Source organism: Saccopteryx bilineata, chromosome 3 (genome assembly GCF_036850765.1).
Source record: "Saccopteryx bilineata isolate mSacBil1 chromosome 3, mSacBil1_pri_phased_curated, whole genome shotgun sequence".
In the NCBI taxonomy this organism is placed as follows: domain Eukaryota; kingdom Metazoa; phylum Chordata; class Mammalia; order Chiroptera; family Emballonuridae; genus Saccopteryx; species Saccopteryx bilineata.
Genome location: NC_089492.1, coordinates 222,966,923 through 222,980,053, shown reverse-complemented (window position 1 = coordinate 222,980,053; position 13,131 = coordinate 222,966,923). Strand labels below are relative to the sequence as shown.

The following is a 13,131-nucleotide window of genomic DNA, read 5'->3' as shown; positions in this document are numbered from 1 at the left end:
CCTGAAACTTCAGACTCTAATGTAAAAGCCCATCATCTCATGGCTACAGATTGTTTCCGTTGAGACTTCTTCTGACCTGCCTCTTTGATTCACAGTTCCAACCCAGGTGTCATCTTTTGTTCCTCCTTTGCTCTGTGACCCACAGCCATCAACTAACCCACTCCTCACCTAGCGTTACCCTCTAGAACCGCAGGGAATGGAACTCAGACATTCAAGCTGGAGAAAAATGAAAGCAAGTAAGGAAAGATCAGAGCTAGACTGTAAATCTAGGGGTGGTCTTTGGAAGTCACAATGTTTCAGTGAACAGGTTTCACCATTTCAACTATATATATATATATATATATAGCAATTATAAATGGACACGTTCAGTTTTTCTGGACAATCCAGCATTTGGATTTTTTTTTAAAGATAAGTAAATTTCTTATTGATGGCAAAAAAAAAAAGTGCCTGAGACTGTAGAGAAAGCTACACCCATGATGAGCAGAGAACTCAGAAGGAAGAGGAACTGAGGAGGAGTTGCAGAGTCTTGCAAGCCCTCCACCTGCTCCCTTCACCCAAACCTACCTTCCCCTAATCTTACTTCCTTTCTACTATGTGCAGCGGGACAAAGGATGTCTCCTCTGGCTGATATATTTCTCCCTGAAAAACACATGAACACACATATAGTGTGTTTTACTCTGTTAATTAACTTGATTTTCTATTTTGCTGAGAGTGTTTCATAAGGAGTCTATAGTCTCATAGTGCTTAATAAAACTGCTAGAAACCAGCCAGTATGCTCTGTAGATCTCAATGGTTGAAGCTAAACTTTGCCATCTCATCTGATTTACAAGGAATAAAGAAAGAAAGAAGTGAAAGCCAGATAACTCTCCTTGGTATGATTCTAGTCAGATGTGACTTTATGGCCAACATTAACTTTAAATGAGATGAAATCAGAATGGGAACTCTGCCCCCTTCCACCATCATCTGACGAAGCCCTGCTTGCGGCAATACTGCAGAGCATGTAAAGACGAGACCAGAGTGTTTCCTGCGTGTTCTTTTAGCAGTGAGGTGGAAACAGCCATTTACAGCTAGTGCTGGACTTACGACCACAATTGGTTCTGACAGACCGGTCGTAACACGATTTGGTCGGAAGTTGAGTAGGCTATATGTACAGTACTGTGAAATGATGTTATAAAAATCCTTAAGTCGCCCTGGCCGGTTGGCTCAGCGGTAGAGCGTCGGCCTAGCGTGCGGAGGACCCGGGTTTGATTCCCGGCCAGGGCACATAGGAGAAGCGCCCATTTGCTTCTCCACCCCTCCGCCACGCTTTCCTCTCTGTCTCTCTCTTCCCCTCCCGCAGCCAAGGCTCCATTGGAGCAAAGATGGCCCGGGCGCTGGGCATGGCTCTGTGGCCTCTGCTTCAGGCGCTAGAGTGGCTCTGGTCGCAATATGGCGACGCCCAGGATGGGCAGAGCATCGCCCCCTGGGGGGCAGAGCACCGCCCCTGGTGGGCGTGCCGGGTGGATCCCGGTCGGGCGCATGCGGGAGTCTGTCTGACTGTCTCTCCCTGTTTCCAGCTTCAGAAAAATGAAAAAAAAAAAAAATCCTTAAGTCATATTTTATCATAATTTTCTTTCATTATTGTTATATATCATAATTTTCTCTGTTCATTTTATGCCATTTGTATCATCTCTACACCATTTTGTTTCTTATTTTTACATTCGTCAGGTTTAAGTAAAACACTGTGTTACCAGTACAACTGGTTTAATATTTGCAAAGACAATTTCCTCTTGGTAGACATCTTGGGAGGGGTTTGATGAAAAATATCCAAAACACAAATTGCTGTACGGAGTCTGGGATAACAGTTGAAATGGTGCACGCGGACATGCTAGTGCTGCTGGAAGCTGGTCCGCACTGTCGTACGCCCAGCTGGTCAACGTTTACCTGCCTAATGTGGAGTAGTCGTGGCTAGCGATTGTGGTCGTAAAGTCGAATAGTCGTAAGTTGCATAGGTCGTAAGTCGATCAATATTTGTATAGGAAAGTATTGAAGAAAACTTTTTTTAAATTTCTTATTAGAGACACCAACATTCAATTTCCATACTTTTAAAATGTATGTATTCAATTTATACAAGAAAGAAAAAAATACCATTCCTCCTAGAGAATTAGGTTTATGAACCACTATTTAAAGCAGTTCATGTTGAGAAGCTGCAACTTAATAAAACTGGGAAAAGACTAGCCTCCCCTATATTTTTTACTCCCTGTGTACTCAATTATACAAGTGCCTTCCCAGCAAGCAGACCTCTAATTGTGTATACTGTAGTGAAAGAGAAATGGGGCCTGCTGTAAAATAAATTCTTGGGTGTAACTAAATTATATACCACTTCCCATACATTTCTTTCCAAGTTGCCCATTGCTTTAAATGAAAACATGCTTTAGCAAAGAAACTGTAAACACCCAGAACATTTATAAAAGACTGGTCTCCCTTCCTCCTGCTGATAAAATGTAGTTTTGTTTCCATTTTCCAATGTCTTCTGTTGAAGATTGAAGAAATTTCAAAACTTCATTCACAGCTCACCAGTAAAATTTGAGAATTTCACTTTCAAATCCCTGTGATTCAGCTTCAGACTTTTTTTTAACAAATGAATCCACTTCGTTTCTGTTCGTACTGATGCAGGCATTCAGGGGGTCAGGGACAAGGGACCGCAACCCACTGGGGGCTCTGGGCTTCACTCTGGGAAACATTCAGACGTGAGCCAGCATCGATCTGAAAGTGAAAGTGAATTTATTAGAGAAGCAATGAGATAGAATGGCTGCTCCACAGACAAAGCAGCTCCCTTTAGCAGAATTTGCTTCCTTTATTGTAGTTCATTTAATTGGAGGGTAGGCTTTTTTTTGGGGGGGGGGGAGATAGTCAGCATCTTCCCAGGAAAAGGATGAAAATTCCTCAGAAGAGCTCCATCTGTCATTTTGTGTCCTTATATGGACTTTCGGTTTCAGATCACCGGCAGGTTGGTGTGTGTCCTTTAGCATGCTAATATATTGCAATGAGCATAGTGAGGCCAGGAGTCCTGGTTAGGTAAAATAGGATGGAGCTGGTCTCTGCTAGTTTTAAGCCATAAACACAGTGTGGTAGTGGTCTTACTATCTTCTTGACAATAGGAAGCAAATTCTGCAAAAGGAAGGCTATTCTGTCTCTGGAGTAGCCCATTCTCTGTCTCACAGCTTCACGAACAAACTCTATTTCGCTTTCTCTCGACAATTCCTTATAGGTGTTTTGCCCCATGCCCTACCTCAATACAGCACCACGAGCATTCATTATATTTGTGCCATGGAGTTGCTCGCCATACTCTCTCTTCCCGCACTTCATGGTGATAACAGAAGCTCGGATCCTAAAGGAAAACACACACACACACACACACACACACACACACAGTAACTAACTGCTCTTCCTACAGGTAACACCAGCATCCAGCCTCACTTCCACATGAAGAAATAAAGCTGAATGCAAGTTGCTTTTGCTCGCCCAAAGGCTCTGGCTTGACTGGAAAATGAGGGATAGGGATCAAAACAAATCTGTAGCCCAAATCTAGTGTCCCCATATAGCCATGAAGCCCATCTTGAGTTTCTAAATGTATCACTTCAACAGGATTCTAGATTTTTCCTTATCAATTACCAACATATTAACATATATACAGCACAAAATGATGTGACCACCTGACCTTGTGTGTGTGTGTGTATGTGTGTGTGTGTGTGCCGGTGGTTTAGCTATACCTTTTCCCACCGTCGCCAATATTAATCGCATCATTATACTCTATCTTGGCTCCATGCTTGTGAGTCATAAGTAGCACTTACATAAAATTTGTGCCTATATTTGCACCAGCTCTCTTTGTTAGTTTGTTCAGATATGGATCCTGCTTCATGCCTCCCAAAACCTAGCTTACACTGTGGAAAGTCATCTTTGTCTCATTGTAGTCACAAAGCCTAAGCCCACAATTCAGATTTACAGGAGACAAGGGGCGGGCTGGATGCAGCAGCAACACAATAAAAAAGGCAGCCACGGGCACACAGGGTGGCACTTGGTCATGGGTGGGTTGTCTTTTCCCAAAATACGCCTCACTGAAGATGCAAAATGCTACTGGATACAAACACCTTATCAGATATTTCTTGAAAGCCTATATAACAATTTACTCCTTACATAAATGACATTCTGAAACTAATGCTTTTCATGCAGAATACACCTAGTATTCTAAGGTGTATTAAAAGAAAGAACCTCCAGGGGCTGCATAATATCTTTTTCAACAAAGCCAGAGGTCTTTGCCTTTCATTAGTTGTTTCGTGTGTGTGTGTAAGATACCAGAATAATTTATTTACAAAAGATTCATATTGGAATCATGAGGTTTACTTTGAGCATCACTAGAAAATAAAAACCTCCAATCAAATATTCCATTCACCTGGGTTTTCATGCCAGTCAATGCATTGTGTCGTATTCCTGGCATACAGCAGGTGACAGTTGCATCTATGTTCGAGAAATATGTTCGCTCTCAATGCATTCATAGAAATAAAACTGTGACTTATTTATAGCATTTGGGCCACCAGAATAGGAGGCTGTGAATAAGAGCTATGGATAAAGACAGGTCAGACTCGAGCAGCCAAATAGAGATCTGATAAGCCCTTTTAAACATGGTGCATTATTTTGTGAATTGCAACGTAACCCTAATCAAACTCCCAAAACATGATAACCAGGTACCAGAAAGATCTGATACAGTTGAGCTTGTAAGGTGGGTATAAGTCTGATAATTCAACAATAATATTTAAAAATGAGGGAGAGGATTCAGTGGTTTCCTCTTAACATTACCTGTATTATTCAATAGCTCGGGACAAACAAGAAGCCGAGTCTGATTGAACAGTCTTTTTCCAGCAAAGGCTATTGAGCCTCTTTCTATGAAGCTGCATTTTAGACAAAGACATTAATTGCTTCAATTAGGTCTCTAGAAGCAGAGCCTGAGATGGGGATTCTTTACAAATTTATTATTCAGAAGTGATCTTAACAACTAGAAAGAGACATTGGATAGGGCAAGGGTAGTATATGACCAAAGATGTGGTCTCAGCTGGTCACTGATGGGGTAGCCTGATCTTAAGGGAAACACTGAGGCACAACTTATTCCAGAGTCATCCCAGCTTGAGGGAGGGGCCCAGCTCCTGTGACCCTTAGCAGTAGCTGGGACATGGTTGCACCAGCCAGGTGAGTGGCCAGACACTAACAGATCCATTGTGTATCTAAGTTGATGGGACTAAATTTCTAACCTTGGTACGTGGATGGGATGTGGTTTCCATCTCCACCACGACCTCTCTAAGGACACGAAAACATGACCATGGGCCCCTCACATAACTTCCCTAACCATCTTTTCCTCATTTGTAAAATGAGAAAGGTGGTCTGACCTGTAGTGGTGCCCTGAATAAAGCGTTGACCTAGAATGCTGCTGTGGTTGCCGGTTGGAAGCCCCAGGCTTGCCCGGGCAAGGCACATATGAGAAGCAACTACTCTGAGTTGATGCTTCCCACTCTTCCCCACCCCTTCCTTTCTCTAAAATCAATAAAAAATAAAAATGAACCATAAAATAGGAGAGGTGGATGGAATGGTTGCCTTTTAGATTATTCCTATACTCCAGCTCCAAAATGCAGTGATTTCAAGGAGGGGAGTCTGGGGGAAGGTTCACTGAGGAATAAGGGAAGACTTTTCTACTCATAGAAGGAAGTTAATTAACGTAGATGTCCCTGAATGGCCGCTGCATTAACTCTTGTCTCCCCTGCAATAGCTCTGGATACACAGCCAAATCTAGGAAGGCAAGCAGTGAGGCTGCCTGAAGGCGTCTGTTCTGACAAAGGGTGGCAAGGCTCTGTTTTCAGACAAAGTGCTTTCCGGGCAGTATACCTCGAGGGAGCATTAATGCAACCAAGCAGCCTCATTTAACTGAGGCCTGCATTAAAGCAAATTAGAGTCCAGAGGCTGTCCCTGCAAAATGGCACAACCTCTGTCGCAAGAACAACTTAGCAAAATCTATCAAAATGATAAATAAATACATTTACTCTTTGGTTGTACAACCTCTTTTCTGGGAATTTACCCTTCAGGTATATGTATATGAAATGACTTCTATATAAATCTATTCATTATGATACTTTCTCAAAAATAGCTTAAAATTGGAAACAATTCAATGGTCCACCAATAAAGGACTATTTGAAAGTGATAGCAGCAAATATGGGACCTTCCTTCCGTACAATAGAATACTGTATAACTGAGAACATTCTGTGCTAATCTGGAAAGTTCTCCGGGAAATATTGGTAAGTACAAAGCAAGGGAAGGACAGTACCATATGTAATTATAAACACATATGCATGCACAATATAAATATGCATCTTTCTTTGTACAAAATGTAGTTAATAAGATTATACATTTGTAATCAGATTGACCTGTGGAGATGCAGTGGATAAGGCATTGACCTGGAATGATGAGGTCGCCGGTTCAAGTATACCCATGGATATCTGAAAGTTGGTTTTTGTGTATCTGGAAAGATACAACACACACACACATATACACAACTTATATGAGGAAGTGGGAAATCGGGATGGATAGAAACATTGGTGAGATTGAAAATCCTCACCAAATGCCTTTTTATTTATTTATTTTCCAGTCACCATGGGTTCTTCTATAAGGAAAATGGAGCAACTATTTGATCAAAAATATAATAATATGAAAATTTTAAAAACTGGACATCAGTCAAAACTGGTTATTCTAACTTGCCTTATTTTGTGTTTTTGCTTTCAGGGATTGGCAAATGTGGCCTGCGGTTAATATTGTAGTTGCACAGAGACCATATTGCTCACAATGCTGTCTGGCCCTTTACAGAAAGCTTGCCAAGTCCAGCTTTAAGCTACAGAGCTCTTTGTAACAGCTGTGACTACACCTGAGTTTTGGGTACTGGGGGTTTGTCTTCTTGAAATCAGCTTTTCTGACCACAGATAGCTTATGCCCCACGAAAATGAGGCAGGATATTGTACTGATTAAGAAGAGCATGAACTCTGGGGACAGACAGCTCAGGTTCAAATCTGGACTTGTTCCTCACCCTTATGTGACCTTGGACAAATTAATTTCTTGAACTAGCAGTTTCTTCATCTGTAAAAGAAATAGATCATAATCATGCCTCCTTCATAAAGTTGTTTGGAAGGTGAAGTATGTTAATGTTGTCAAGAAGTTTAACACAATACCTGTTAGTAATATCTAATATTTTGATCTTTTTATAAACAGGGTGATGACCAGTTAAATGTATTTGGAGAAGAGACTACAGAAGGTGAGTTTTCTTTACTGAGCAGACAAAAGTTGTCACACACCAACAAAGAGACAATGTACTGCCAACAACATGTACTTTTCCCTTAACCAGAGAACACAATGAAGGTGGTAACTCTTTGCATCTCTCCCCTCTTGGTCATGTAAAGAACCAAAGGGATGCCTTAGAAATGCATTTCTTCACTGCCCAGAGGACATGACCCCTGAGATACTTAGTGAAAAGAGGATGCTCTTGTAAATATATTTGGGAAATACTTAACATTCAGTTGCCTTTGGAAGAGTCACATATATAATAGCACAGCAAGGTTTCCACAAGCCATGCAGCAAAGACAGCTAGCTAATTTTTATAAAACATCCCTCAGATTTTTTAGGGCACAAGTCTTGTTCTGCACAGTAGTTACTACTTTGCGGTGCTCCATTTGGGATACAACCTAAAAAAGCACCCACATTATACTGCTTTAAAATTTTTGTCATATTAAAATCTTGCAAAAACTAAAATAATCCAACCATCATTAGTTACACATGGAACTGAAAATAGATGACATTATCTAGTTTGAGATTGTCCAAGAGAGATAAGGTTCATGCTTGCCCTAAGTAAAATACCTTCTAACATGATCACTCAGTAGTAAATGTTATAATTATAGCAATGGAAATATGTTTATATTGACTGTGAACACATGTAAGTAAGTGATGTGGCTTTCTAAATGACCCCAGCTCTGATGCTGCACTGATTCATGAGCATGAGGTGGTAGAGTGTCATGCGATGCTAATGGCAATAGCAGTACGTGAAAATCTCAGTCACCAGATGACATCATGGTGACTCATGGGGAAAGGTGCATAAACCTGAGCCAAGTGCAGACAATCAGCTCAGTCCCCACTGGATAGGGCTCAACTGATTGCCTAACAAAGTTTCCTTTTTCCTGGTTACAAAATTAGCACATGTTCATTGTGGAAAACTTTTTAAAGTAGAAAATCAGAGTCATCTAAAACCTTATGAACTCTGAATAAACGGTTAACATTTCTAGTACATTTCATTCCAGGGTATTTTCTATGTACCTATTTTTACATAGTTGAGAATGCATATGTATATATAAATATCATCTCGGTCTTTGTGTGGACATGACATAAGCATGTTCCCATGTCATTAAAAACTCTGTAACCTTAATTTGTAATGACCACATTATATGAATAGGCCATCATTAATTTCTTTAAAAATAGCAATCTTTTAAAACTGGAATAGGATATAGCTATACTACTACTACTACTAATAATAATAATAATAACCACAGCCACTTTCCTAGACTGCAAATAGATGACAAGTTGCTCATCTTCATAAAAGTAAACTGGAGATCAGAGGATGTGAAACAACTGTCTGGTCTCACATGCTAAGAGCACCAATGTGTTTTTACCTTTAATAGAAAGCTTCAGATAACAGGATTTTTTCGGTCACATGGGCTTCTCTGTGAGTAAACTGAAGCATCTCTTTGGTTAAAAAGAACAACAAAAAAACATATAATCATCCTTCAGTGTAAAAACAAAATGATTCCAAAAACCCAACTTCACTTTTTTCTTCTGCTTACAGCTCTTTCTCCTTTGTCTTATTCCCCTTTATCCCCAACCCAATCCTTCACGTCCATTCTCTCTCTTCTCTCTCTCTCTCTCTCTCTCTCTCTCTCTCTCTCTCTCTCTCTCTCATTGGGCCCTTCACTCAGCTTATAGTGGACTCCTCTAAAAAAGGTAGAATTGTGTATATAAATGAACCACCCCAATTCCACTAAAAGTAAGTTTGGTAACTGTCAGAAGAATGCTCTAACTTTCAAAAATACTGATTAAGATATGAAGTATATGTCAAAGTCTTATCCGTTTATTTAAAGTATAAAAATTGTAATTTTATCACCTCTTGGGAAATAAAAACCTTCTACTGTCTCTCCAGGTCTCACATTTTGCCTGTCATTTCAGTTAACTAAATGAGCAAAAGCAGTCACTTCCTGAACCAGGAAAAGAGCCCAGCGCTCCACCTAGACTAGGAACTCGGGGCTGATTTTTGCTTCATCTTTATACTACTTATTAGATTGTAAATTATTTGCTAATATTTTTCAGTACATTGACTCACTGTTATTATTTATATACATTTATTTTAATTTTTTTTTTTTTGTATTTTTCTGAAGCTGGAAACGGGGAGAGACAGTCAGACAGACTCCCGCATGCACCCGACCAGGATCCACTCGGCACGCCCACCAGGGGCGAAGCTCTGCCCACCAGGGGGCGATGCTCTGCCCCTCTGGGGCGTTGCTCTGCCATGACCAGAGCCACTCTAGCGCCTGGGGCAGAGGCCGAGGAGCCATCCCCAGCGCCCGGGCCATCTTTGCTCCAATGGAGCCTTGGCTGCGGGAGGGGAAGAGAGAGACAGAAAGGAAGGAGGGGAGGGGTGGAGAAGCAAATGGGCGCTTCTCCTATGTGCCCTGGCTGGGAATCGAACCCGGGTCCCCCGCACGCCAGGCTGACGCTCTACTGCTGAACCAACCGGCCAGGGCCTATATACATTTATTTTAAAAGGAAATTTTGTACTGCTACCTTAAATGGAAAATAGCATTACTTTCTGTAAATAAGAATTATTTTTAAATTATTATCTTCCAGACTTCCTACTTGTGTTTTAACCCCTTTATCAAAGAAAGATAAACAAATATTTAAAAATACAAAATAACACACAATTTAAATTTAAAAAATTTTTAATTATCTTTCTTTGTGATTAATACTATTTAATGATATAAGTTTTACCACTTACAGGTGATATTTTCTGTTTAAATTAAAATACATTACCTGGGTCTGGGAAAAAAGACTGAAATTGTCATTGATGCCTTTTAATTATGGCCTATTAATACATTTACTGAACTTTAAACTTTCTTTTTTTAATTGCGTGCGTGAGAGGCAGGTAGGTAGAGAGACAGACTCCTGCATGCGCCTGGACCGAGATCCACCTGGCAATCCCGTCTGGGGCTGGTGCTCTGCCCATCTAGGGCCACTGCTCCATTGCTCTACAACCAAGCTATTTTAGTGCCTGAGGCGAGGCCATGGAGCCATCCTCAGTGCTCAGGGCCAACTTCCTCATTCAAGCCATGGCTTCAGGAGGAAAAGAGAGAGAGACAGAGACAGAGAGAGAGAGAAGGGGGTGGAAGAGGGGTGGAGAAGCAGATGGGTGCTTCTCCTGTGTTTTCTGACCAGGAATGGAATCAAGGACTTCCACACGCCAGGCCGATGCTCTACCACTGAGCCAACCGGCCAGGGCTACTTCAAACTTGTTACCAAGTAAAACTACAAGACTTTGTTTTTTATGTGAATAAAACCAGGGTTTCAGTATAGTACTTCTTGCCAATAACTTAAATTATTCTTACTTTAAAGGTTTCATGGAAGATTTGAAGAAGTGTAAAATTATTTTCATGATTGGTAAGTAACAGCCCTCAAATTTTCTAATACAATTGCTAATAATAACAACTTGGTAAGGAAAAAGACTCTTATCCTGTTTTGAAGTCTTGCCTATTTTTTGGTTAAGATAATACTCAGAGGCTTTCAGACTGCCACTCTCATTTACAGTTTTACACTGCTTTTGGATTTGTATCTTTTTCGCGCAGTCAGTGTAGGCTACTAAATGGGCTCTCCTGACTTCAGCATCAGTTGTACAGGTTGTTACCCTAGACTGTCTCCCACAGCCAATCATCCACCAAATTCTGAGTGTTGGACCCATGCTGGGCAATGAACAGAGATCACAGGGCTTCCATTTTAGATGAAAAGAAAAAAATAATTTTTATCACAAAATTAGGAAGGGTTTAAAGAGGCCCTGGCTGGTTGGCTCAGTGGATAGAGCATCATCCTAGCATATGGATGTCTTGAGTTTGATCCCCGGTCAGGGCACATAAAAGAAGCAATTGTCTGCTCCTCTCCTCTTCTCTCTCCCTCTTCTTTCTCTTTTCCCTTCCCATAGCCAGTGGCTCATGTGGCTCCTGGTACTGAGGATAGCTCTGTCAGTTCCAATGCAGCAGCCTTGGGCACAAAAAACAGCTCAGTTGATTCAAGCATCAGCCCCAGACAAGAGTTGCAGGGTAGATCCCAGTTGGGACACATGCAAAGTCTGTCTCACTATCTCCCCTCCCCTCACTTAAAAATAAAATAAAAACTTTTTTTCAAACAAAGAAGGATACAAAGAGTTGAAACAGAACAACTTGCATGAAGTATTTGGAGTAGAATTGGGTGTTTACTTTATACAGGGTAATCAGGGAAGGCTGCCCTGTGGAAGTGTCATTTGGGCAAGAAACTAAAGGAAAATATGGGGCAACTGAGGGATGAATGGGAGGTGTAAGAAAGAAAAATTTCAGCCCCAAAGAACATGTCTTAAACACTGACAATTCTTGAGCCGTAAACCTGAGTTCTATTCCTGACCTAATTGCCTCTAGTTGACCTTAACCTTGGCATCTGGATGGAGTCTTGCCACACTTATTTCACATTCTTTTCCAAAAGTAAAAATATATTATTTCTATTCCTTACTAAAGAGAAACTCATGATCATAATGTCAAAGAAAATTTGCCTTTCCACATAAATGTTACTTGGTTTACTTAGCATCGAGGCCAAGACACAATAAATTATACTTTCTGTTTACTTTTATCCCAAGGGTTAAATTAAAAAGAAGAGAGAGTCTTTAAACTTGATGTGCAAGAATCCAAGGAATGAGCCTATATAATCACATAGAAATCTTCATTTTTAACAATATGGTCTCAAAAAAGCTTCTACAAAGAATATAGCATATTTTGTGGTTGTTGCTACTGTCTCTAATATTAATATTATTTCAGATTTATCCACTTTTTAGCACTCACAGATGAATTTTGAAATATATTTTCAAATGTCACTTCTATCTGTCTAGGATAGCTAAAGATTTCAGCTCACCTGTTTCTAAGTTCTATGCCTCTCAGACGGTCAAATAACAATATAAAAGCTTTGGCACTAGACAAAGCTTGCAACCCCTCAGAGGTCCACAGATCACACTCAGAATCACTACTCTGAGCACAAGGCTTTTCTTTTATGCAACCAAACTCTTCTGTATGTCAATTTATAGGTCAGTCACTACTCTAGTGAAAAAAGATGTTGGCTTACTGTTTAGGCAGAAGATACAAAGCCACTGTGACATAAGGAAAAATAATCATTCTTCTCTTAGGGTATTTACTAGGGCTCTGCTTGAAAAATTAAGGCCTTCATTCCAAACACTTCCTTGACAGATGGCAGAATGGCATTTTGGAGCTAATTGCAAGTCAATTTGAGCTTGTAAAATACTTGGGATGTCATAGACATGCCCATAGAAGTTTTGATAAATTTTAATAAACAAGAGTTGGTTGGTTTCAATAAAACAAGTACAGTTTTGGGAGATGATATTTTCAAACAACAGCTCGGATAAGGGCCTGATATCCAAAATATACAAACAACTCATAGGACTCAACAACAAACAATCCAATAAAAAAATGGGAAGATGACATGAACAGACACTTCTCTTAGAAAGAAATTTAAAAAACAAACAAACAAAAAAAAGTACAGTTTTGTCCATATGAGAAGGTTGCTAGATTTTTTTTTTTTTCCCTAACAGAGACAGAGAGAGGGACAGATAAGGACAGACAGGAAGGGAGAGAGATGAGAAGCATCAATTCTTCATTGCAGCGCCTTAGTTGTTCATTGATGGCTTTCTCATATGTGCCTTAGCCAGGGGGCTCCAGCAGAACGAGTGACCTCTTGCTCAAACTAGTTACCTTGGGCTCAAGCCAGCGACCA

At 40.4% G+C, this 13,131-nt stretch overlaps 1 protein-coding gene across 3 annotated transcripts in view; it reads left to right on the top strand.

Annotated features, from left to right (window-relative positions):
- Positions 1–13,131, top strand: part of AK5 (adenylate kinase 5) — a 245,648-nt gene that overhangs the window by 186,348 nt on the left and 46,169 nt on the right. For all 3 annotated transcript variants that reach the window (XM_066268868.1, XM_066268867.1, XM_066268866.1), the window contains 2 exons: positions 7,285–7,327; positions 10,723–10,767. In XM_066268868.1, the coding sequence (XP_066124965.1) occupies positions 7,285–7,327; positions 10,723–10,767 (88 nt within the window). The remainder of the gene's footprint in view (positions 1–7,284; positions 7,328–10,722; positions 10,768–13,131) is intronic.